This window comes from Mastigoproctus giganteus, chromosome 14 (genome assembly GCF_048544385.1).
Source record: "Mastigoproctus giganteus isolate SK-2022 chromosome 14, ASM4854438v1, whole genome shotgun sequence".
Taxonomy (NCBI): domain Eukaryota; kingdom Metazoa; phylum Arthropoda; class Arachnida; order Uropygi; family Thelyphonidae; genus Mastigoproctus; species Mastigoproctus giganteus.
In genome coordinates, this window is record NC_143588.1 from 46,604,623 (window position 1) to 46,630,500 (window position 25,878).

General features: G+C 33.3%; 1 protein-coding gene across 1 annotated transcript in view; it reads right to left on the minus strand.

Moving 5' to 3' along the window:
* Positions 1-953: 953 nt before the first annotated feature.
* LOC150075109 (uncharacterized) overlaps positions 954-25,878 on the minus strand; it is a 481,445-nt gene continuing 456,520 nt past the window's right edge. The window contains exon 14 of the mRNA XM_090388677.1: positions 954-1,817. Within this exon, the coding sequence (XP_090244803.1) occupies positions 1,117-1,817 (701 nt within the window). The 3' untranslated portion in view covers positions 954-1,116. The remainder of the gene's footprint in view (positions 1,818-25,878) is intronic.

The window sequence follows — 25,878 nt, forward strand, 5'->3', positions numbered from 1 at the left end:
ATCTTAAGTAATCAAAAAAAAAAAAAAAAAAAAAAATGCAGGATTTCACTAGGAGGTCTCATAAAATTAATTACAATACTTTTTGCCACATACAAATTAACTTACTACTTGCAAAAATTTTATTGCACTATAAAATGTAGTTAGAAATTTGAAATTGCAGGTCAAGAGAATCTCAATATAAGAAACTAAGACATTAATAACAAAGTAAATATACACGATATTTTTTTTAAACATTTAAATAACTGGCCACATGCATTTAACAAATGATCATCTTGTTCAGTTATTCATTCATTTCTATATTCATCATATTTTTAGCTGTTAGTATAAGCATTTATAAAGATTAAGAGTTAATTTTCATTAAAAGTTCAGGTTTTTCAAAGACTGAAAAATCACATTTTTCTCAATATCAAGCAGACAATATTAGGTTTATATGTTAGTTGTGAGGGTGAGATGAGACAAGAGAAATATGCATTTACATGAGCCTTTAAAATGATGTAAATAAGTAGAGGGGGAAAATATGCAAAAAGAAAAGAATAAAAGAAAGTATTAATTCTTTAGGTATGGAAATAATTCAATTTTAGTATTCTGTGACTATATTTTCATTAAAGTATAAGCCTTATAAAATATATAAATAGTATTTTAAAGCAAATATTAATAACTCTAATGCAGTCATCTGGTAAATATTTGTTAATGTGGTATACTTTAAATTTTTATTTCATTTAACGAAGATGAAAAAAATCACAGATTTAGCTTTTGTGGTGGAATGAAGCTTAAAAAATAACCTAACTATTACGTTCTCATAAAATAAATAGTAGAAGTAAAATGGCAAGCTCTTAAACAAACACATAGTTTAAAAAATAATTAAAGATGTGTTAAATCTGAGATATTAAAAAGTTTTTTCTTAATATGGCATGCTGTTTACAGTTTTAGCAAAAGCTTTCTAGTTTCTACACAACTAAGGGGGCAACACAATACAACACGCATTAATCTTTGGCTTATTTAACAGGGCTAAACTTCAAATAACAAACAAAATGTACACAAGATATGATCAACACATTTTAGAAAGAAACTTATCTACAACAGAAATGATCAAACATGTTACTAATACAAAAGTCATCATTCTATTTTATAACTGCTGCTAGCTGGAGAGGATGGTTCGTGCTTGATTCCCTTCTGAGAAAAGGCAAGAAGAGCATTCAAGCTGTTTGAAGATCCTTTACTAATAGCATCACTTGGTGATCCTTCTGCTGGACCAGTGGAGTGTTGAAGGCCATTTGTGCCATTTGTTAAGGGCACTAACATACCATCAGAATGAGAGGCACTAGTATTTTCTGATGGTCCATTTAAGGATATTGGACTACGACCACTTTGAGCAGATGGAGACATAACAGCAGAAGGGATGCTTATAACTGGAGTGCTGCTTGGTACTGATGAACTGACTGGAGTAGTGACACACGAATTTCCAACAGAAGCTGAATTTGAATAATCACGATCCAGTTTTGGTGGCCTTCCACGAGGACGACCTTCTGGCTTTGGTGTGGGGGCTGCAGAAACAGCAATGTTTGGTGAGGCAATTTGTATATCAGAGTCTTCTTTGATTTGATTAGCAAGTTCTTTAACAACACGAAGACCTTCATCCATAAGTGTTTCTTGGACGAGTTGTTTAGTAATTTGAGCACTAGTTTTCTTTACCATCTTCATGGTACCAAACACGTCAGTAGCATGCATGGACTGATTTGAGTCTTGTGATGGTGAATCATGTGCATCTTGACTTAATGTAGGAGATGATGCATTACTGTAAGCTGAGAACTGAGAGTCTGTAAGTAAAATAATGAAAATATGACAATTTTTCAAAAACATATTTTTTTCCTTGATTAAATATGTTTGACAGCATATGATATGAATGATTAGAGTTAAAAAGATTTAGATTATAATACTTATTAAATAACAGTATGTTTTAATTTTAAGCTGTACACACCTATCACCATAAACTGTAGAAATGTCTTGTTTTAACAATAATCAAAAGTGAGCAAACATGTTTTAGGCTTAAAATGAAACCATTAAAACAAATATTGATAAATTTAGTGTACTAATAGCTTATTATTATTAACTAAATAATAGCTGTTCTGTTATCTGACAAGTTCCACATCTAAGTTGCATGTCAACTGAAGAAGAAATTTAAATAATTAAGTGGATTGCAAAATTCAAGAATACTGCAGACTTCCCAATGAATTAAGAAAACTTTGTAAGGAGGAAACTGAGCCTACAAGAAAGACAATGCTCGTGGCTGCACACAAGTGTGATGCATTGATAGAACACAGGAAATACCTATTATCTTTCAAGATCAGGCAGATATAGAAAGTCACAAAGATGATGCTATATGAAACTAGGAATTTCCAGGACACTGTGCCTTAAATTTTAAAATGGAAATTGTTAAATTCAAGATCTATTGTCTCATTTTAGTGCAAGCCTCTAACAAAGATGGTCTGGAATTTGCAGAAACATTCAAAGAGAAATACAAACAGCCTGGCTTTGTCATTATTTTGTATATATAATTGTGTTTATGACTTAAGGAATCTAAATATAACAATATCAGGAATGCCAAATATACCAAGAACAATTATATAAGCTAGAATTTGCTCAAGCATTTTTGCTAATGTGGTTACATGTGAAAGCTACCTGGACATATTAAAAAGTGAGGAAGTCTCAGCTACTGCATCCAGAGTTAATCTAAAAAGCTGTATTGTATTTTTCCTTCCCTAATGCTGTTGGTGTGGGGGGATCCCCCACACAACATCATTAGTATTAGCAAATTTATACAGCATTAGCAAAAAAAAAAAAAAAAAAAAACCAACACACCTACTTCATTTTCCCATTTCTTTTAAAAATTTGTTCAATCCTTCTTTAAATTTATTCAAACTACCCAGAGTAATTAAATTTTTAGAAATGTTTATTCTAAAAAATTACTCTGTTGAAGGCAAATTTCCACATATCTGTTCTGCAACCATCCATTTTTAATTTATTTACATTTGCATTGTTTGAGAGAGAATAATGATGCCATCAGGATTTAATTTACTTAATCCTGTTAAAGCTTTTAACACTTCAGTTAGGTCACCATGTAGATGCCTAGTTTCTAAACTGCAATTTGTAGAACTTCAGTCTTCCTTGTTAAGAATATCCTTTTTTTCCCTACCTATCTCTTTCCTAAAATAAGGTTTCCAAATTTATATGCAGTATTCCAGATGTTGCCTACCCATTGCTTTATGTTATGATATAATCACTTCTTTGCCCCTGCTGCTAAAGTTTCCATAAGAACCCTATGAGCTGTTTTAACAGCTTGCCTGCCCTGCACAAGGGAACGTCATGTCAGATTGTACAATTAAACCTAGGTCTTTTTCATTATTAACTACATTGAATTTGGTGCTATTCAAAAGGTATGCTATTCTGTAATTACTACTACTACCATCCAAATGCTGTACCTTGCATTTATCAATCTTAATCTTCAACTGCTTTTTTTCAACTCATTTGTTATGTTTATCTAGACCTTGAAGTAAAGAGGTGATAAAAAATAAAAGATCGAGACTAATATTACTACACAAAACATGCAATTATTATTAATGAATGCTATGTATATTTAAAGCCATTAATATTTTTCTATAACGTATATATACTGTGTGTATATATATATATATATATATATTTTTTTTTTGTCTCTTCAGGTCTGCAATAATTTTTAGTTAATAATTTCTAGATAATATACCCACAATGAAAATAATAAACAAAAGAGCAAGCCAAAGGGAAATTCTGTGCACACTCAAACAAAAGATCAAGAGAAATATTAAAGCTTTTGCAAAAATCCTATTGGGAATATGCTACGCCCAGATCTGTTGTATATATGTAGATTATTAGCAGTTCTAATATGGAAGAACCAACACAGAACATGACTCTATCTGGAACATCAACATTAAAAACTGATCTGCTATCATCCTTGAAGACAGACTAATTACAATCACACAACTTTTTAGAGGCTTTGATTATTAGTTATGGGAGTGCACCAAGCATTCTGAAAGAACATTTAGGAATTATACTTGTTTGTTCATGTTGAATCCTTCAATTCCTCACTACCAAACAAAGGCAGGTTAGAGCTGATGTTAGTGTGCACCTTAAAAGCTCCTACAACATCATAAAAATGATTAAGTAGAATAATCACTGGAAGTGATTATTCTACTTATTATTAGAAAACACAGCATATCTCCTCTCTGAAGGAAGTCACAGAATGTGAAGTCTGCTAAGTAACCTCATGATCATCAATTTTCAACTTGAAAAGCATTATCTACACTCATAATATGAAAAAATGTTGTATTGTATGGGCAATATTACAGTGAAGTTTTAAAGTAACTGAATCAGAAAGTTGACCAGAAAATGTCTGAATTGTTATTGCCTCTTGACAATACAAGGGTACTCACAGCTCATTAAAACAGTTTCCCACCCTCAATGTAGTTCAGATGTTGCCTCTTGTGACTTTTTCTATTTTCTAAGCACAAGGATGAATCAAAAGGTCCATTTTCCATGACAATGAGCTAATAAATATCTTTCAGGGTATTTCAAATTATCTCAAATAACAACTTTTTTGACATATTTAGAAAAAGTGAATGGAGAGATGGGAAAAAATGTATTGAACTAGATGAGGGTTTTGTTGAAAAGGAATAACTCAATAAAACATTTTATATTTTAAATTTAATTTGTCTCAATATGTTTTGATCACCCCGATAGAATACCCTGATTAATGCTATTAACCACTCTGCCCTTCTTTGTATCATCAGCAAACTTAGACATCAGACTCGAAATACCTACATCAATATCATTAATATACATTAAAAACAGCAAGGAGCCCAACACTGAGCCCTGTAGTACCTCACTTGTCACATTAGTGACAAGTGAGGTACTTGTCATTAAAGACCCACTATAATATAATTTATAATTTTCTGTAAATCGTTTTATGTGCAGTGTTCAAATAAACGTTTAGTTGTGACATACTACATGGAAAACAGCTGATGTCTATTATAATATATTATGAGTTGAAGACATTTACTTCAAAATTTTATTATGATTCAGTTATTAACAATAGAATTGTTGCACAGCCAATTGTCTCTGAGCTCTTGTCAATTTCTATAATGGGAATGTTGTATTCACAGCTATCCTTATATTTTCAATTTTAATTTTGTCTTGGTTGTAGCTAGACAAACAGGTATCAGTTGTTTTCAAAACTTCATACAGTTTGTGAATAACATATGTTTTAAACACATTTTTAAAATATAATTTCATGTTTGAAAGGTTCACATTAGGCAAAAAGGAAATGCATAGAGTGTGTCAAACAGTGATTTCATTCATACATACTTACAGTGCTAATAAGCAGGTTTACAGTGACATTTCACATCCAGATTGCATTTAGGTTTTTCATTTTGATTTTGATTTTAGTTTGATTTTTATCTATTGGTTGACCAACAACTATGCAGATGGTTGCTGAAATATTGGGGAAGTTGGCTGAGATAGCTCAAGAATTTCCCACATTGAGTATCTAGCATGAAAGAGGCAAGTTTGGCCTAGTCAGCTATGTCATATGTTGAAAGAGGCTGAAGAAACTTTAGGATAATTTTTCAGTGTGTGCTTAGGGAAGGAAGACAAGTTGTTACAAAATTTCATGCTGGAGTACCTTGCACACACAGATGTAGGTAGACCAGTGGTTATTGGCCATCACTTAATATTTCAGACTCTGGATAGTTCAAAGCTATAAACACTGTTATCTGAGCTAATAAGCTACCAGCTTCATTCAGGAACAGCTTATAGAGGCTTTGTGTACATTATGCACACAGTGTCTCTAGAAGTCAAACTTCTTTATCAAACTTCTGGAAATCACATTATGAACAGGTCTAATTCTGAAGCCTACACAATCTCCAGGGAAGCTTATCTGCCTACCCTTAACTCATCCACAGTACTAGCTGACTACTAACTTTTTTCAATAAAAACTATAGCATGGGTTGCAAACTGAACATCAGAAGATGTGCATTACCCAGCCAGCATTCATTCATTTCCTAAAATGTGTATTTTTCAGGAAATACACATTTTAGGAAATGTGTATTTCCTAAAAAATGCAACTTACAAAAGTGAAAGTAAAGTGCAAATAAGGTTTTTTTTTTTTGGGTCTAAAAAAGTAGAATGTGTGCATTAAAAAACAAAGGTGGATAATATGATCCATCAAAAATATAAAATATCAAGAATGGTTATTGTGATCACTAAATTCACCCCTTGCAATACGGCATGCTAAAAGTTTGCATTTTCTATCTTGCTATACACTGAATTCTCCCAAAGAATTTGCCAAATCACTGTACTCACTGAATTGTCTTTCACCAAATTGTCATACACAAAACTGTCACATAGAGTGAATTGTCTTGCAACAAATTAATGTGATCCCATTCAGCACTGATCAGCTTAATCATTTGTGTTAATGTTGCTGTTCAGTTGAAAATATATTCATGGACACAACAAATATTTCAATTTTCACTGTACCTTACAAATAAAACAGTAGATAACTGAAAAATATCTTATTAACAACAATTATCAGACAGTAAATTTTGTGGAGTACATTTCCAGCCCATGAAAAATTTCCTTATTTCTGATATGAAAATTCTATCACTGCTGCATTTGGTTCTCTTGGCATATTTATCCCCCCTTTTCCACTGGAATCTGTCAATATATTCCTGTAGTTTTGACACATTAAAAAGGGAGATATTAATGTATAATCCAATCAACAGCTTTAGCTTTTCTGCAGCCACAGGCTAGATAGGTACTACAAAGAGTGAATCTCAGATCCTTGCAGTAATGATACAGATATAGGCCTCCCAAAAAGCACAGTCTCTAAAGGCAACAGTCTCCTTTGCCTGTATTTAAAGACTGCAGCTGCTATATTTCTTTCTATGGAAATATAGTAATTGTTCCCATCTTTGAGAAATTGCAACACACATGACTCTCTTTATGCTGAAGGTTCGTTTCTTTAAATTGTAAATGTTCCTATTTCAAGCAAAATAAATTTTACAAGTGAAATTATTTAAAAAATGTTGTTGTTCTACTGTGGTAAACCATGGTAACAGACTGAGTGGTTAATGTGGGAATACTCGAATAAGTTGTGGCTATAGAGCATCTGTGAAGAAAGCCTATTTGTCTAAACTATAATACGATACAAAAAAAAAAAAAAAAAGGAGCAATACTAAAAACATTTTAATACTGCAATAACTTGTTTCAATAAAATATCCTAGATTTGTTTGTCAGCTGAGATATCTTGAAGAAAAGCTGCTATTACCAAGTTAAATTATTAATAAATTTTATGTCATGCACCAAATTGTTGCATACAGCGAACTGTCATGTCATGTTTTGAGACAATTAGGGAATATATGCCTAATTGTCTAATATTCCCTAAAAATTAGGGAATATTGCCACTCTTAAGTGCTTTCAACAGTTTGGTTACATTTTTGGTCAATTACTAAATCTTCTACTTAAGAACAATAAGCGGTAAAGTTTTGTAAATAGAGAATACAGTACAACAGTCTGTCAACTTCTCTATGATCTCTGAATCGGTTATGATTATAGAGAATCTGTGAAGAAAGCCTATTTGTCTAAACTATAATACAATAAAAAAAATACACTATACTGTATGCAACAATTTGGTGCATACCAAATTGTTGCATGACAGTTTGCTGTATGAGACAAAATGGGAAGTAAAAAAGCTTCCCAAATTAGTAAGTGCCAAGGAATATCCTTCAAGCCAAGATACCCAAGGGTGGGATTATAATTGTTGCCATTTGATGTAATCTCATATGTAGAAGAACACAGCTGACATTGGGCACTATTTATGAAAATTCCAGTAAGCTCGATACCGTTTTTAGGTGGATACTTCATTGAAATTTATATGTTGTTTCTTCAATTTTTTTTTTTTTTTTTACACAGAATTTAAAGTTTGTAATTTTATATGGAATTTCAGTTAATAGTTTGACAAGTAGTATATAGTAAATTTTTAAAATCAGTATGAATAATGAAAATTAATAAATAAATAAATCTGTAATTTTCAGATATTACTTCCTTTTGTTTGAAAACAGGATTCGGTAAGAATCCATAAACATAACCAAACTGTATATTCTAGTGCTTGATTATTTTCAATAATCTAAAATTTATGAATAATTTCTGATGGTAATAGTGTTCTTCCCTTCAAGATATTTCTTAAGAACTACCAAATAATGTCCTTTTTGAACTATTTTAGAAAAGAATGCTGAGTTAGAAAATATAAATTACAGTGAATTAACAGTTAAAAAAACAAGAAAAAAAGTTTTATAGATAAATATTTTTATTTCTCATTTAAATAAAATTTTTATATATTTATCAAAAAAAACACTTTTTTTTAACAGTTACATTTTAGAATACAATATATTACATTTTCGAATTCTGAAACTCTTGGTACTGATATATTCACTTACAGTGTATTTTAAAGTGAGTAAATTCATTAAAACACTTCTGTTATTTTTTTTGTGCAAGTGCATAAAATAAAACTCATACACAAAGAATGTAAATGCTAATTTAAGTTTTTTTTGTTTGTAGTAAACTGTGTACTTTACACTAAACCGATCCCAAAAGTTAACTATAATATTTTAACATTGTGGTCCCACTTATGTTTCCCTGTGATTTTTTGAGATGTACTACAGCCACAATGTGCAAACCTGTCTTGCTGTATTCCAAAATATTATTTTAACAAACCTCGCATTTTTCCTTATATAACAACAAAATGAAATATATTTATCTGTTTTTCTATATTCCTATTTTTTGCCATTTTTTAAATAGTATGCTTGGTTCATAACAACCCTTTATAACAACTTTATGTTTAGAATTTGACTATTTGTGAATATATATGAATGTATCTGTGTAAAACGTTTTGTAAGATGCAGTATTGATATAGGTAAAGTAGCAAACAATGAAAAAAAAAAGACATTAATTCTGATCTCATCAATGCATAAACTTACTTGTCAGATTTATTCTAAGAAGCACAGGATACAAAAAATAATATATATATATAATACACAAACATACACACAGTAGGATTTCAAAGTATGAGAGGGTTAATTTCCTGATACCCCCACATAAGTGAGAATTCACATAAGTTGGGGATTTTGCTCCTCCTCTAAAACCATTGTACTAACGTAAAACTAGGCAGACTCCTATAAATCATGTACATATGTATATAAACCCTATTTGTGTAAATTGAATGTATATAAATCTTAAATAAAGTCAGGATGAGTCCATCCTCATAAAGAGCAGGCTGTTTATGCTTTATGATAAACATGTTATTGTTCTTATTAATCCATAGGTATCATCTAGTCCAAGTGCAGAATTCTTACTCATCTGAATTAAAAGCCAACATTATGCATCTGCTATGATGCTGACATTCTCCCCTTTCCATTCTTTCTTCCCCGATCAAAAATTGCTGACTGCCATTATAAAATGGCAGAGCTAAAACTACAAGTCATGAACATAAGTAAGAATTGGGGTGGGGGAAGAATTGGAAGGTAAGATAGAGTAATTTGATTTGAATACAGTGGAGCTGTTTAGGAAGATCCTGTTAAGATACATATGATCAGGATCGAGTACTCTGAATTCACGTACTTTGAAACCCTATTGTACATTATATTTACATGAAATATAACCTAATTTAAACCAAAATCTATATACAAAGGAAGGCTGCCTGCCAATTGCCACCTTTTTCAAGGGATAACTGGCCACTCAGTAGTCAAATATTAGAGAAACACATGTTTCTTGAAAACGATAGCACTTGGCAGTCCTTTCTAATATAGGTTACATTTAAATTAGATTTCTGTTCCATTCATGTTGTTAACATTTCACAAATGTTGGAGAAATGTTAATATAGAACTCTCTCACATTTAGCATTCTACATTCAAATTTATATACAAATTTTCTACTATACATGACAATGTAAACATATATATAATTATTATATCCTATTTGTGGAGTTTGCATAACTGTACAAAATTTAAACTGTGTAAACCTTTCATGGGGAAAAAAAAATAGTACCCTCTGTCATTTTTATATATTATTATTAGTATTCTGTGTAACATCCTTTACTCAATAAATTAAGGTTGTATAGCAGATCTGCTACTTTCATATTTTACTTTATATTTTTCATTGCTGATTTTAAAAAACCTAAATAAAGAATCTTTTAGTTGCATATCTAGATTGTCTGTAGGTCTATGATATTCAAATATACCTGAATGGGATATTATATATGATATTACTGTGTCTTTCTATTCATAATTTAACTTTTTACTTATAACTTTTTTAACTTCGTGACTATAATTATTTTTCCTACTTTCTAATTTGTTATGCAATCATTTAAGTTTAGTTTTCACTGCCCTCAAATCTCATTTTAGTTTCTCTAATTTTAGTCGGGACAAACAAGTAGTTCAAATAGCCATATGCAGCTTCTCATAATATTTTAATTTTAAAGATACAACTGTTATTGAATGGTATTTTAAGTGAATAATATGCATAAGTATTTATGCATATTACTAAAATGCATTTTGAAAACCATAGTGGTATACCAAAGAATCAGTTTCCAAGTATTTCACTTATAAGGATTTTTTTTTTATATCCCTGAGAACACTTATAGCTGGATTAGAAAACTTAATTTTACTTTGCTTCAAAGCTAAATTGCTTTCTGCCTCTGTCAAAAATTCACTGTCAGTTTTAATGAAGATCAGCTTAATGCATCTGTAACCCATTCCACTAATATCATATTGTGCTATAATGATAGCAACAAGTTAATTAAGTGATTTTGTCTTATCATTGTGTCATTAAGAATATTTGTACTGTATGCATTATTTCATATCTTCTATTTTGCCTTCATTTATACATGGTCCTCTATCTTTGAGCTAAACTCTACAGCACAAAAATCTTTCTTCCACTCATAATTTATCCTATTTAAACTTTCTGTTAAAGATGGCCCATGGGTTACTTGTTTTCCACTTTTCCAAAATGATAGGAATATCACACTATCCTTCCTCCTTATTGCAAAATATAAATATAATTCATGCTATCCTATTACATAGAACTTTATTTGGATAATCCTGTAATTATTCCTATTTATTTTCATAGCTCAACAACTTGCAAAAATGTTTACAGCTGGTGGTAATAAATGGTAAGTTAATATAACTCTGAAATCAGCAGTTTTTCAATGTATGTGTGTGACTGGAAGGTGAGGTACATTGGAGCTGTTTAGTCCTGCTTAATATACCTCTCTTGACTAAGAAGTTTCAAATGTCTGGTCCTGAAAAATGACTCATTAACTTCATAATATATTTTTACTCTTATAACATGTCTCCATTTAAAGGATTTCCTGAAATTCACTTTAGAAGGAAGAAGTCTGTTTTGATTCTTGCATAACTGGCATTTTATTAATCTGTACATCAGTCACTGACCTACTGCCATGTGTTCCTATATTCACATAAATGATAGCTGGATGTCTTTTTCCTGTTCTAGACTTACAAAACAATTTCTGTAATAGAAAAGTGGGGTGGGGGCCTTTTTCTGTAATGGCATTGATCTTTCATGTGGAGAAATTGTCATATTCTCAAACTGCCTATACCATTGCAGTATATCATGAATAACACTTTCCTACTGAGATAGAGAGGTATACTGTTTATTTGAATATGGAGTATTTTCTGCCTTCAGAACAAGTTGTTTTAGTACTGCATTGCTTAAAACGAAATTTCCCTGCTGGGGTGCTATTCAAAGTAGCAAAAATGAAACAAATCTTTATTCTGATATAATAATCTTTTGTAAAACTTTTTCTATTTTTATGTTGTTGGAAACATTCATTCTTTCCTCCTCCTGCCACTGAATATGCTTTGCCTTTTAAGCCTTTCATTAAAAGCTATTCACTTTTCTATTAGTTTTTATAATTAACTAAACTGTATAATAAAAAAATATCAATAATGGTGAAGTCTAAATTTTGATATAATAATCTTATATAAAAATTGTCACTTTTAAGTTTTTGGAAATGGAATTTGTTCTGAACATTTTGGCAGAGACTACAAAATTAATATCTTCAAGAGTCTTTATCTCAATAAACTAAATCTCAGTAACTACATATAATATCTATTTTTAATCCATGTAACTATTATTAATATTTAAGTTTTTATCAAATAAACTTAACTTATATCTTAAATTATCTTAATAACCTGAATTTTATTATTAACTCCTAAAATAACAGAAAAAAAATTTATAAAGCAGACTGCACTGTCGCCACTTCTAAAGCTATTCATTTTTTTATAGAATATGCTTCATATTTTCAGTCATTCTATTAAAAGCTATTCACCCTTTCATCACCTTTATAATTTAGTGGACTGAGGCAGAAAATAATGACAAATTTGAAGACATCATATAGTACAGCTTACACAAATATGATAAACCTGTCTCTAATCGTAGAATCTGATTTTAGAAAACTTTCAGTATGATAAGTGAATGTGCTATTAAGCTAAATAAATGACTTGGTGTATGTTATCTGTCTGTTAAATTTATTGACAGCAAAAGTTTATTTTTCCTTTTTTTAAATAAAATGCTGCACTATAACGTTGAAAATATAAAAATCTATGTTAAGTAAATGAATATATTTGTATTGCGTGGGTGAGCTTTGCGATATGTCACAAGACTTACTGTGAGAAGGGTGAACAGCTTATATCGGGTAGATGTAGTGGCAGCAAAAGATCATTGATGACGCCATCTTGTATTGCTGCAATAAAGAAAAGGTTTATCCTTGATCTGGAAGTTATTGTATCCCTCTGAACTAAAGACATATTAAAGATGCTTAATTCCTGAAATGTGATATCTAAGATGAAAGATGCACTTACTAAATAATTATTTTACTATGAACAGTTCTACACAACATATATGCTGCCATTTTATTCACTCCAACCATTTATTATATAAAATTCAAACTGAACTTTTATGTTTAATTATAATACAAACTGAACCTTTAAAGGAACCTAGGAAAAAATGGAACATGAAAAAAATTGTTAAATAATAATGAAGACAAAGAAAGATCAATTTATTTTCATGTATGCAAATGTAAATATATCTGCCTGTGTGCCATATACCTCCATACACAGACATACACAAACACACAGAGTAAAATATAGAACAGTAAGATATTTGATGTACGTTTGAAAAGTACATCAAATATTCAGATTGTGAGTTATGACTAAGGAAAGACACTCAAATGCAGAAGGAGTGTCGTTCCTCAGTCATAATACGATCTTTCAAATCCAGTAGCATATAAAAACATTGTGTAAAGGAGCATACATTTGTTTTCAATATAAAGTGATTTGAAATTTTAGGCAGTGTTAGTTTTTCACAGCAAAGAAAAGCTTTTTATCATGGAGTAAAGAGTGCAATCTTTTAAATGGAGAATAATTAATTCAGTAAAAATATAATTTGCATATATACATATATGTTAAAAAAATAATGGTAGATGCAAAGAATATAGAAAAAATTAAATATATTGCACAATAAAATACAATTATTAACATTTGGTATTTGCAAGTGATTGTTAGGTTAAGCTCATTTTTATTTAATAATAATTAAGCAACTGCTGCAATTTTCTGATGACTGAAATGCAGCTTATGTTTTGTTATTTACCCAAGTCATCATTCCTCAATTCCACATCAGATAAATAACATTATTTTCTGGAAAAAAAAAAAAAAAACTGTTCTTTCGTTTCAATATTCAATATGATTTTAAAAACTGTGCATCTATGTGCATCATGTGAGCATATTTTTTAAATATGCTCACATGATACTTTTTATCAGACCACCATAACTTTATGTAAAAAATTTTGTCTTATCATTAATATTCGTAAGTTTCTACTATGTATTCTTGTTACATATCACCAGTGATTCACTGCTTTGCATGATTGCTAATATTTATACTATTTTGAATATATAATTGTACTGCATATTTTTATCTTTATAGGGACTGCCACAATTGTTATTAAAAATTATTTGTTTATCTTCACATTTGTATTATTTTTAGAAAAACCATGTAACATCTTTTTCAATAATTTGATTACATCACGAAGTGAGTAACATAATATACTGAATTTTAACCTGAGTGCCACAAATTTTTTAAAGGTGTGTCACAAAACTAGGACAAACTCCATTCAGATTAACAACAATCATTCTTTATGTGTGCCATAAACAATTTATTTAAAGCTTCTAGTATTTAATATAGCAGAAGCATATGGCCTTAGAAATAAATTTAGTATTTTAACTTTTGGTTTACTAATTTTAATTATAAGGACATCTATCTTTTGCTATATTAAACTTGAACTTCATAAAACAGTGTGGGTATCATGATACAGTGGAGTGGGGGAGATTCTTCTCCATTCATTTATACTTTGTATATTCTCTACAGATGTACATCACTGAGAGCAGTTAGGAAAATGCTACTGCATTTAAATTATGCACGTATACTGCTGTTATAATTTAAATGCTGTCTGCATACTGCCTTATACAGTCCTTGTATTTATAGCAGGTTACATTCCTAGTAAAGATGCTGTAAAAACTGCCAGTTTTCTCCTCAGAATTTTATTTTTATATATATATAAATAAAAATAACATTTAATTAATTACCAATCATTACATTATAACTACTGTCATTATGCTGACAATCCACTCTTACCATGTTATCACTTTTCTATTAAGAGTCAATGTCATGGCCTTTCTAGTATATTCCTTTACAACACTATCACTTGCCTTTCCTGTTATTAGCCATTTTAAGATGAAGTAAATAAATAAAAATAAAAAAATAAAATAAAAACTTTAGCACTGAAGCAATTGGAGTAGCAAACTGACTGCATGATTTTTTTCCTTTTTTTTTATATGCAGAACTGGAAAGGGAATTGGGTCAGCAGCAGCAGCTGTAAATGGGTCAAATTGCCAAAATATCTTTAACATCTTTAAAAATAAATATATTTTTATGTATTAAACATTATCATTTTATATTTTAAATGATCCATGTATGAAAATTTTATTCCTATTTTACTTGTACTAGTGTGCTATATACAGGGTGATTCACTACCAATGCGACAAACTTGCAGGAGGTGTAGGGGGCACAAAGACGAATCGGAAACACATAGCATTGCAGGTTCCGAAATGCCTTCGTCGTGCGGGAGGTCGCATGAACAAAGAAGCAAAGAAAAAGAACAGAAACAGCAACTCGTTAGTGTAACAGAAATCATTTTAATGACAAGAGTTTTACATTGGCAAAAAGCCATGCTACAGAAGGTGTTCGAAAGTTCGACCAGAAGCAGTCGCACAGGCTTCACAGCACCGCCGCATGGAATCCCTAACGTTCTGGAAGATTCCTGGTGTGTCTCAAATCTCCCCGGCAGCTACAGAGATGCGAGCGATGAGGTCTTCAACGGAATCAACGGGGGTCTCGTACACCAATGGCTTCATTTGACCCCAGCAGAAGAAGTCCAGGCATGATAGGTCCGGCGATCTAGCAGGCCAATGAACTGGACCACCACGACCTATCCAATGCTGTCCAAATGTAACGTTTAGGTGTTGGCGGACGACACTGGTGTAATGTGGGGGAGCCCCATCATGCTGGAACCACATTGAGCAGCGCAATGACTGAGGAACATGTGTTTCTTCAATAAGTTCGGGCAGGACTTGCTGTAGAAAGATCAAGTATGCCCTACTGTCCAGACGAGGGGGCAGAAGGTACGGTCCAATGAGGTGGTCTCCAACAATGCCGGCCCAAACATTGACAGAGAAATGGCGTTGAGTTGCACGTGTTCGCGTACCATGGGGGGGTTCTCCAAAGCCCACAAATGGGCGTCATGTTGATTGAAGGTTCCCTCTCTTGTGAAACTTGCCTCATCCTTGAACAATACAGATGCAGCAAATGCGCTGTCTGCCGCACTCTGTTGAAGAAACCAAGTAGCAAAAGTCCTCCGAAGTGGATAATCCGCAGGCTCCAATGATTGGACGCGTTGCAGATGGTATGAACTAATTTGGTTTGCTGACAGTATCCTCCATACAGTGGATTGGGAAATACCCAATCGTTGCCCTATTGCTCGAGTACTCATACTCGGATTGCCTTCTGCAAGACGTAGGACATTCTCCTCATTGTCTGGCGTCCTCGTCGTTCGCTCTCGATTCATGGTACCTCTCGTGAAACAACCAGTCTCACGTAACCTTCTGTGCACACGTGCGAAAATCGTATGATGAGGAGCACGCCTGTGCAGGAAATGTTCCTGGTACAAGCGCAGAGCGGCGCACCCGTTACAGTCCGCAGTTCCATATGCGAGGTGCATGTCGGCCAGTTCAACGTTTGAATACTCGCCCATCCTACTGCCTCGGGAACCGCTTCGCAAATGCTGACTTCCAGCAGGATCGCTGTTCATGCGACCTCCCGTTCAACGTCCTCTACCGCATGACGAAGGCATTTCGGACCCTGCAATGCTATGTGATTCCGATTCATCTTTGTGCCCCCTACACCTCCTGCAAGTTTGTTGCACTGGTAGTGAATCACCCTGTATATATATATATATATATATATGTGTGTGTGTGTGTATTTACTGAAATATAATGATAAGCAATGGGTAAAACTGCCAAAAGTAATAACACGAGTAGCAGTCTTCTATTAATTTAACTACAGATCAATATAAATATTGAGAACTAAACTGTATAAGTTTTTACAGGAGAATCATTTTGACCTTCCATATTAAGTATAGAAAACAGTGCATACTGGGAGGGGGAAAAAAGCATTATATATTATGCTAAATTTTACCAAATGCATATAATTAAAAGCAATGTAAGAAAAGACAATTAATCCAAGTGTAGAAAGAAGGCCATGAAATCAATAATAATAGTTTAGTAATTATTATTGTTTATGTGTACATCCAACCTATACAATGTTTATTTTAATATGAACACTTATTATTAATATTGAAGGGCTGTTATAACTGAAGCAACGTATTTCAAGCAAAATATCTCTTAATACATTATTTAATCATTTTACCACAACTGCTCAACTACAAAAAAATAGAAGGCTACTTTAAACATTTAGGACAAGTAATTTGGTATTAAGCATAATATCAACAAACTGTAATTAAAGCCCTTCTGTGATGTTTTGTATTTGTTGGCTTAATTTTTTATCAGCTTTAATAAGAAAATTTTGGTCTTTGTTATCGAGCAGAATCCCATATTATTATTAAAATATTTATTTAAGATATTAATGAAATTTTAAAAAATATATTAATTTATTTAAGACACTAAAATTATTTTAAAAGGTAACATTTCTAAGTCATGTTACTTTCATACTGATTTGATATAAGAATCACAGTTATGCAATAAGTCTATGACGATTTCACGAAAATGTCTGAGTTTGAATCCTGCTAATGATGAGAAGTAAGCTTTTACATATTATTCCATATATATATATATATATATATATATATATATATATATATATATATGTACTTTAACTTTCTAAAATTCTGTCCAATTAGCACTGTGGTGCAATCACTGTATACAAATGAACGATAAATATATAACTAATTGTAGACTAAATAACCATATAACTTTTTGCATTTTCTTATATATAATGTACATTTATACTATAATAAAGATTTATTAATTTATATCTTTATGCAATGGAAATGGACAACATACATCTGTCTTTTTTTTTCTCATAAATGTATGAGTATGAATTAATTATAGTATTAATTATTATTCATAGTATTAATTATTATTCTTCTCACACAAGGAAATCTCCTTGAGATGATTCTCTGTGCAATGGCAATGCATTCTATATCTTCTTCAAAGAGATGTCTTTACTTAAATTTTATCAAATTAAATTATAAATAACCAATATAACTTGACATTTATGAAAATTAATGGGCTATTAAAAAAAATATGTACATATATAACCAATAAAATTTGTTGATAGGTACCAAACAAGTAATTACACTAATCTGCGTTAATGTTTTTTTTTTTTTTTTATGTTTATATTTTTCATATTTCTGTTCATATTTACATTTTCATATTTCTGTTCATATTTACATTTTCATATTTCTGTTCGTATTTACAATCACAGAAATCTTTGGCTTATGACCTGTGTGCTCCCTCCTTTCTGCTGTTATTCCCTGCTTCTTCTTCTTATTGTTATTATGAGTTTTAATAGTAAATATGTGTGCTGAATCCAAAAATGATATTCATTTTTGTCCATCATGTAGATTTTTTTTGATTACCAGTCATGTAACTATATATGTTAAAACATGCATAAAGTTTAATGCCTTTTTTGCCTTACTGTTATATTTTATGGAACTTTTTTTATCTAATTCAGACTTTTGCTAATACAGGTAAATAATCTTGATATATAAGAAAACAGGCCTTGAGCTTCAGGTTGCATATCACTGTATACTTTCTATTAATGACTGACAAACTGATTTATTTATCAGTTTGTATTTATACAAATCAGTTTGTTGGTTGTTAATAGAAAGTATACAGTAATCCTGATATATGTTGTTATGTATGTAGTTGTTTCCAAAGAAACAGAGGCAGAAAATTACAGTTTGTCAGGAAAGTGTATCATGCCTATTCTGGAATGAAACTTGGGATCAAGATTTGTAATATGCTTCTTACAAAGATGGCCATTCTTAGCATTAGTAGAGGTACATGATGCAAGAAAGCAAGCTTACACAGCATCAGCAAAAAAAAAAAAAAACACTTCCTATTTCACCCATCCATTTTCTCCAAAAGTGTGTTGGATCTTGAGAAAACAGAGTCAAGAAAACTACAAAAAAAAAAAAAAAAAAAAAGGAAAAAAGCTATACAACTATGGTGAGTGTTATTTCTATTAGTGCACTATACATAAGTGCAACACTAGAAAAAAACCAGGATATTTCTTATCCAAATCTTCTATCTGCAATGATACCATACTGACCCAACAAGTCTATTTCTCCCTCTTGGTGTCAAGCATATAGAACAGATTAAATTTTAATTCTAGGACCATAAAAATAGCTTGTGCTCTATGTTAAATACTTAAAATTAAGTTTTTTGTACTGCATGGAATCTCATAAAACTATTTCATTATTTAAGCATTGTCACAGATGTGCTAATGAAAACCAATAAGTCTCAAAATAGGTTGTCATAGGGGTCTCTTATTTCACCAAACAGCAGAGCAGCCATTTAGGTGATGTTATTTATTTAATCTCCATGTATTTGTCGAGAAGACTTGTAGATACTGAAGTCATTCTACTGTGAATTTGTATGACTACAGCTTTCATTTACAGCAGTTGAAAGTCTCTTTGGACACCAATCATATACACAGACAAGACTGCATTCAATTTACAACTATTTTTTCCCCAGGATCTTAATTTCTTGATGCAGAAACCACAACACAGAATTCGTTCCATATTTTTCCCATAAAAGTTTATTCATTGACTGCAATAGTCAATGAATAAACCTTTTCATTGCATGGCATCTCATATAAAACTATTTCATTATTCAAGAATTGTCACAGATGTGCCAATTTACTGTTGGGCTAATATGTAATCTAGGAAATGGTTATCAAAAAAAGTGGACAGATGTTTATTGACTCCTTAGTACACGCTTGAGAGATGATTGCCTTCATAACAGTAACCAGTATGCTTCTGTTTTTATAGCTCATTCTGTTTACTTCAAAGAAACATGGAATCGTTAACTTCTGGAAAGAGGTTCAGCATAATTAGCATGAATGGATTATATGTGGAATCCTACAACTCTCATGTATACTGCTTTGGTCAGCAATCTGGTTACACAAAAATGCCATTTTTTTTTTTTTTTTTATAACAAAGCAAAAAGTCAGCATTCCAAGAAGTTGTGGCCACCCAGATGCAGTTTGACACTGGAATCAAAAAATGTCAAAAGTGTCAATATTGAAAAGTTGGCTGACCCAAACCAAGTGTTATCTCCAATCCACATAAAACTTAGTTCATGAAGCAGTTTGTGAAGATATTAGACATGAATGGTGGTTGCTTTGCTTCAAATACATTTGTAGTAAATTCTCACCTCCTCTTACCTACGAGAAAATTAAAGGAGGAGTCTTTGTGGGATCTCAGAACAGGAATATCAAATGAGCAGTTTTTAAGGAACAATAAACCAAAAATTCAACACATGGGCTAACTTCCAAAATATTATTCAGAACTTCTTGAGTCAAAAAATATCCAGAACGATAAATTTTAAATGCTGGATTACATTATGAAACTTGAAGGTTCAGTTCTTACACTCCCATTTGAACTACTTTTCTGAAAATCTTAGTGTCAGCAAATAAAAAAGAGAAATTCAGACAAAGCATCAAAATAACAGAATTCTTATTTTGATGAGATATGAACATGGAAAAGAGATATCAAAGAAAATGGAATACCAACATGATGGGTAATTATTGCTGGTTACTGACAAGAGGGGCCTGTAGCAAAACAAAATACAAATCAAAAAAGTACAGATTTAAATGCACATAAATTTATTTAATAGTAAGTGTAATATATTCCAATATACATGCTCATATGACACAAAGGACACAGAGGCTAACAAAATAAATAAATAAAACAGGGACACAAGGAAACCTTAGATAATAATCACTATAAGCAATCACAGAAAGTAAAAGAGAATATAGGCACACACCAGCTAACATATTATATAGCACGTTACAAACATAACAAAGTTAACAGAACATACTACATAAACCATAAACTTATGGCTTGTGTAGTATGCAACTTATGCAATGAGAGCACACTAATTCAGTAGTAAACTCTCACTAACACACAGATGTTTTTTTTTTATGTGAACCCCAAACACGAGAGGTATTAGAACCTATAGTACTTAGTACCGTGCTTGGGTTGGAGGTTGAGAAGACGAAAGAAGATATTTGTTGACATTGGACTTGAACTTCTGTAGATTGTAATTTTCAGGAAATACGTATGAAGGAAGGTTGTTCCAGAAAACGGCAGTTGAATGAATAAATGAGGAAGATGAAAAGTTGGTTCTGTGGGTTTGAAGTTGGACAGTAAATGGATGTTGGCTGGTGGCGGCACGTGTTCGGACTGTTTTGAAAGAGAGAGTGGGAATTATAGAAGCCAATTCAGAAGAACAGTGCCCATGGAAATATCTGTAGAAGAGGCATGCAGCAGAAACAGTACGTCTATGAGAAAGCGAGTGGAGAGACTCTGTTAGAGATGAATCATTAATTAACCTAACTGCCCTCTTCTGAATGGAATCAAGAAGCCTGAGAGAGGTTTTCGGGGCACCACCCCAAATGTGGGAACAATATTCCATGGCAGGGCGGATTTGCGATTTATACAGAGTGAGCAGCTGTTTGGAAGAAAAGTAACGCTGAGAGCGAAAGAGAAAACCAAGTTTTTTAGATGCAGAGGAAGCAATATTTGTAATGTGCTTGTGCCAAGAGAGATTAGAAGTCAGGGTAATCCCCAAAAGAGATATATCCTTTTGCCTAGAAATTGGAGTGTCACTAAAGATAAGCATAGGAGCAGAAGAATCCTTTTTGCGAGATATAAGACAAGACTGAGTTTTAGAAGGGTTGAAATCAACTAAGTTGTCTTTGCCCCACTGGAGAATTACCTGAAGATCGGCATTTAAGGAATTGGTAGCAGATTTTCGAGAAGTTGAAGCTGATTGAGCAGGGCAAGGTTTCTCAAAATGGAAAGTTGAATGCAATGTGCTATCATCGGCAAAACTATGGATAGGATTTCCAGTCAATGGAAGAAGGTCATTGATATACAAGAGGAAAAGAGTGGGGGAAAGAACTGAACCTTGGGGGACACCGGCATTAGTGGAGAAGTTAGAAGACAGAGAGCCATCTACCATCACCCTCAGTGAGCGATCAGAGAGAAAACTGGATAACCAATTACTAAAAACAGTTGGCAAACCATAAGATGGAAGCTTGTTTAGAAGACCTTTATGCCAAACACGATCGAAAGCCTTTGAGATGTCAAGAGCAACTGCTTGTGTTTCACCGAACCTTTCCATTGAAGTAGTCCATAAATGGGTAACATAAGCCAGAATATCACCAGTGGATCGACACCGACGGAATCCATACTGGCGATCGTTGATCAGACGGAAGGTTTCTAGGTAGTTTAAGAGTTGGCGGTTAATTGATTTCTCCATTACTTTAGAAAGAGTAGAAGTAATTGCAATGGGACGATAATTGGATGGGAGGGATTTGTCACCCTTTTTAGGAACTGGCTGGATATGAGCAAATTTCCAAGCAGAAGGAAATACACCTTTGGAATAAGAAAGTGAAAAAAGGCGGCAAAGAATAGAAGTAAGTTCAGGAGCACAGATTTTGAGAACAAGTGGAGAAATACCATCAGGACCTGGAGCTTTCTTAGCATCAAGATTCATCAAAATCCTTCTGATATCCTTTTGACGGAAGACCACAGGAGGCATTGAATGGACCGTGTTGGGAATGGTGGGAGGTGTTTTACCAAGTTCATTAATACATGAGCTGGAAGAAAAATGGGATGCTAGCAGGTCAGCTTTATCCTTGGCTGAAGTGACAACAGAACCATCTGGTTTGGACAGAGGTGGAAGCAGAGATGGGCAAAAGTTGCGGCCAATAGCTTTGGCAAGAGACCAGAATGCTCGGCTACCATTAGGGCAAGAAGCAAGTTTTCTACTCTTAGCCTGTTCAAACTCTAGTTTGGACTGATTAATAACTGCTTTACAATTGTTGCGAGCTTTGGTGTAGGCAGAAAATGAAACTGAAGAATTAGAAACAAGCCAATTACGATATGCAACATTCTTCTCTTGAACAGCCTTAGCACATTTATTGGAAAACCAAGGTTTAGATAAAGGACGAGATTTTAAAGTGGAGTGTGGGATAAAGGATTCCATTCCTGCAAGAATAATTTCACTGACACGATCTGAGAAAACGTTGACATCAAGAGTTTTGAAACAGTAATCTGACCAAGGAAAAGAAGAAAAGAAGTCTCGCAGGTCATCCCATTTTGCATTCTTGTAATGCCAAACAACACGAGGTTGGGAATAGCCATGAGATAAAGGTTCCATTGGAGAAGAGACAATCACCAAGTTGTGATCTGAAGTGCCTAAAGGACCTCTCACTTCGACCGTGTACTTAGAAGGGTTGTTTGTGAGAAAAAGATCAAGCGTATTGGCTGTATGATTCGGATTGTCCGGTATTCTTGTAGGTAAATGAACAATCTGTGCTAGATCATTAGTAATTGCAAAAGCCTCAGCATCTCGACCTGCTGGGTCGGTGTGACTAGAAAACGGAAGCCAGCTGGAGTTGTGAACATTAAAATCACCAAGGAAAATTACCTCACTGTTAGGAAAGTTGGACTGGAGAAAGTCAAGTTGCAACGAGAGGAAGTCAAAGAGCTCCAAGTGATTAGTGGAGTTGGGAGAACGGTAGAGACAACAGATGAATTTGACACAATGAGGTAGAGAGATTTTAAGCCAGAGAAGATCAAAGAGAGGAGATTCCAAATTGCCAAGTCTCTGACAGGGAATATCAGAACGGACATATGCACAAGTACCACCTTTGAGGCGAAAGGAATTTGGGCATCTGAGATGAACAGTAGTTGAATCAACCGATAACTGAGATTCTGTCAGAAAAAGTACATGGGGTTTGGCAGACTGCAAGTGGAAATGGACATCGTTGAGATTAGAATTGAGACCACGTATATTTGTGAAATGAATTAGGAAATCCTTGGGAGGTTTAGATCTTTTCGCAGATAAGCTTGTTCTATTAGTTTGACAATTCATGGTGTATTCAATAGTAAGAAAAAGTGGGTGGGACATGCTGTATGAAGTAATGAAATTTTTGGATATGGCGTACATGTGGGAAGAATATACCCAGATCCTTGACATAACGTGGCCTCGACAATGCTCCCCGCATACACACTACTCGGACTCCCTCCAGTCACTATCTGGCAGAGTAGAGGTAGCAAGATTATACACTAGCTGATCCGGAAGCCTCCTAGAGAGTTACCGATAGGTTCGGTCCGGTGTACTAACTAGCGGCCGGCCTGCGAAAACCGTTTTAGAGCTGTACCCTCGAAATGTAAGGAATATTGGATCTCGCCACAACGTTCATCATAACCTCAAGAGTCATCAATCATACTGCATGATGGAAGAGATAGGGAAGGGTTGACCGGAACTTAGCTCTAGAGACTAAACATGGGTTCCACCACTTCAAGCCTCCAATAAGCAAAGTGGTGGTATTTCACCGGTTGATGAGAGTCATCTACCACCTAGTACTGCCTGGTAACATAGAGGGGCGGCATTCCTCCATGTGGTGTGGGCGCCACACCTCGACCCCTGCTTACGTTGGTTCACACCTGGGTGGTCACCCACCATGTGCTTGTGCATGGAGGTTATACCCAGGATTACTAACAGTCCCACCATCGTGAAGGTGCAAGCAGAGGATTTGGTTGTCACAGACCGTCCGGACTTCGCCGAAATTGGGTCCACTTGACTTGAGTGTCACCCGAATATCAGTTCCATCAGCGTTTTAGACTCCCAGGTAGCAAGTACAGCTTGTCTGGCATATCTGAGAGAATGTCTGTGACAACCTCAAGGACCATATCATACAAAGAACAAGCCTACAGATCACAGATAAATTGCCCTGATGCTGCCTGATAAGTAATTCTTATTCTGAGTAAGGAAAACTGTATCAATGATAAACTGTGTGAATAGAAACAAAGTAGGGCCACAAAAGAATCTGCCAAAGTACTTAGGTCCATTTGCAATTAGAATCGGTGTTCATTTTAGCTGGGTATGTCTGAGTGGAATGTTCCACCTAATCTTACCCCACAATGGGGAGGGCCAGGAGTTACATAATTTATTAAACATTAGGATTTAATAAAATTATTATTAAACATCTATTAAACATTAGGATTTATTAAACATCAGCTTGCTTGATTTTAGTAAAATTAAAGCATTTCAAGTTCAGATATATCTGATTCCTGGAAAATGAGTATTCAAACCCAGATTTCACACTGGCCCAATTGAGGAGCTGATATTCATAGAAGTTTTTAGGGATGAGGATACCAGAATTATGCCAAGTTATAAGTGGGAGCTAAATGATTTTGTGATAACTGAGAAGAAAGTGGAAGAGAAATTGGTGAAGCTAAAAGTAAACAAAGCAAGTAAACACTTGGGGCTGATGGGATCTATCCATTATGCTACAAGAAGCAGCAAAATTTAGCTATAATTATGAGAGCATCCATGGATGCAGGGGGAGGTCCACACAGATTGGAGATATGTAAGTGTCTTTCTTGTTTACAAAGGGGATTAAAGTATAAAGCGAATAATTTTAGACCTGTAAGCTTGATCACAATTCCAGGGAAAATATGGAACCAGTGGTTAAAAAAAGTATCATAGTATTATGATACTTTTGTTAAAGGGAGAGCTTCTCTGACCAATGTGATTAGTTACTATGATGCAATGACAAAGGAACTGGATACAAAAAATAATTTTGACATACACTTAGATTTCAGTAAAGCTTTTAATACTGTTCCACATGAAAGGCTGCTGTACAAATTGGAGCAGTGTGGCATTAGGGTAAGTTACTGCTATGGATAAAGGGATGGTTAAGTGGCAGAAAACAGAGTGGTTATAAATGAGCACTGCTCTTCTTGGATTAATGTTATTAGTGGAGTCCTTCAGGGTTCAGTACTCCTGTTTTCAATATTTAACAATATTGATGAAGGCATATCAAGCTTCTTGTCTAAGT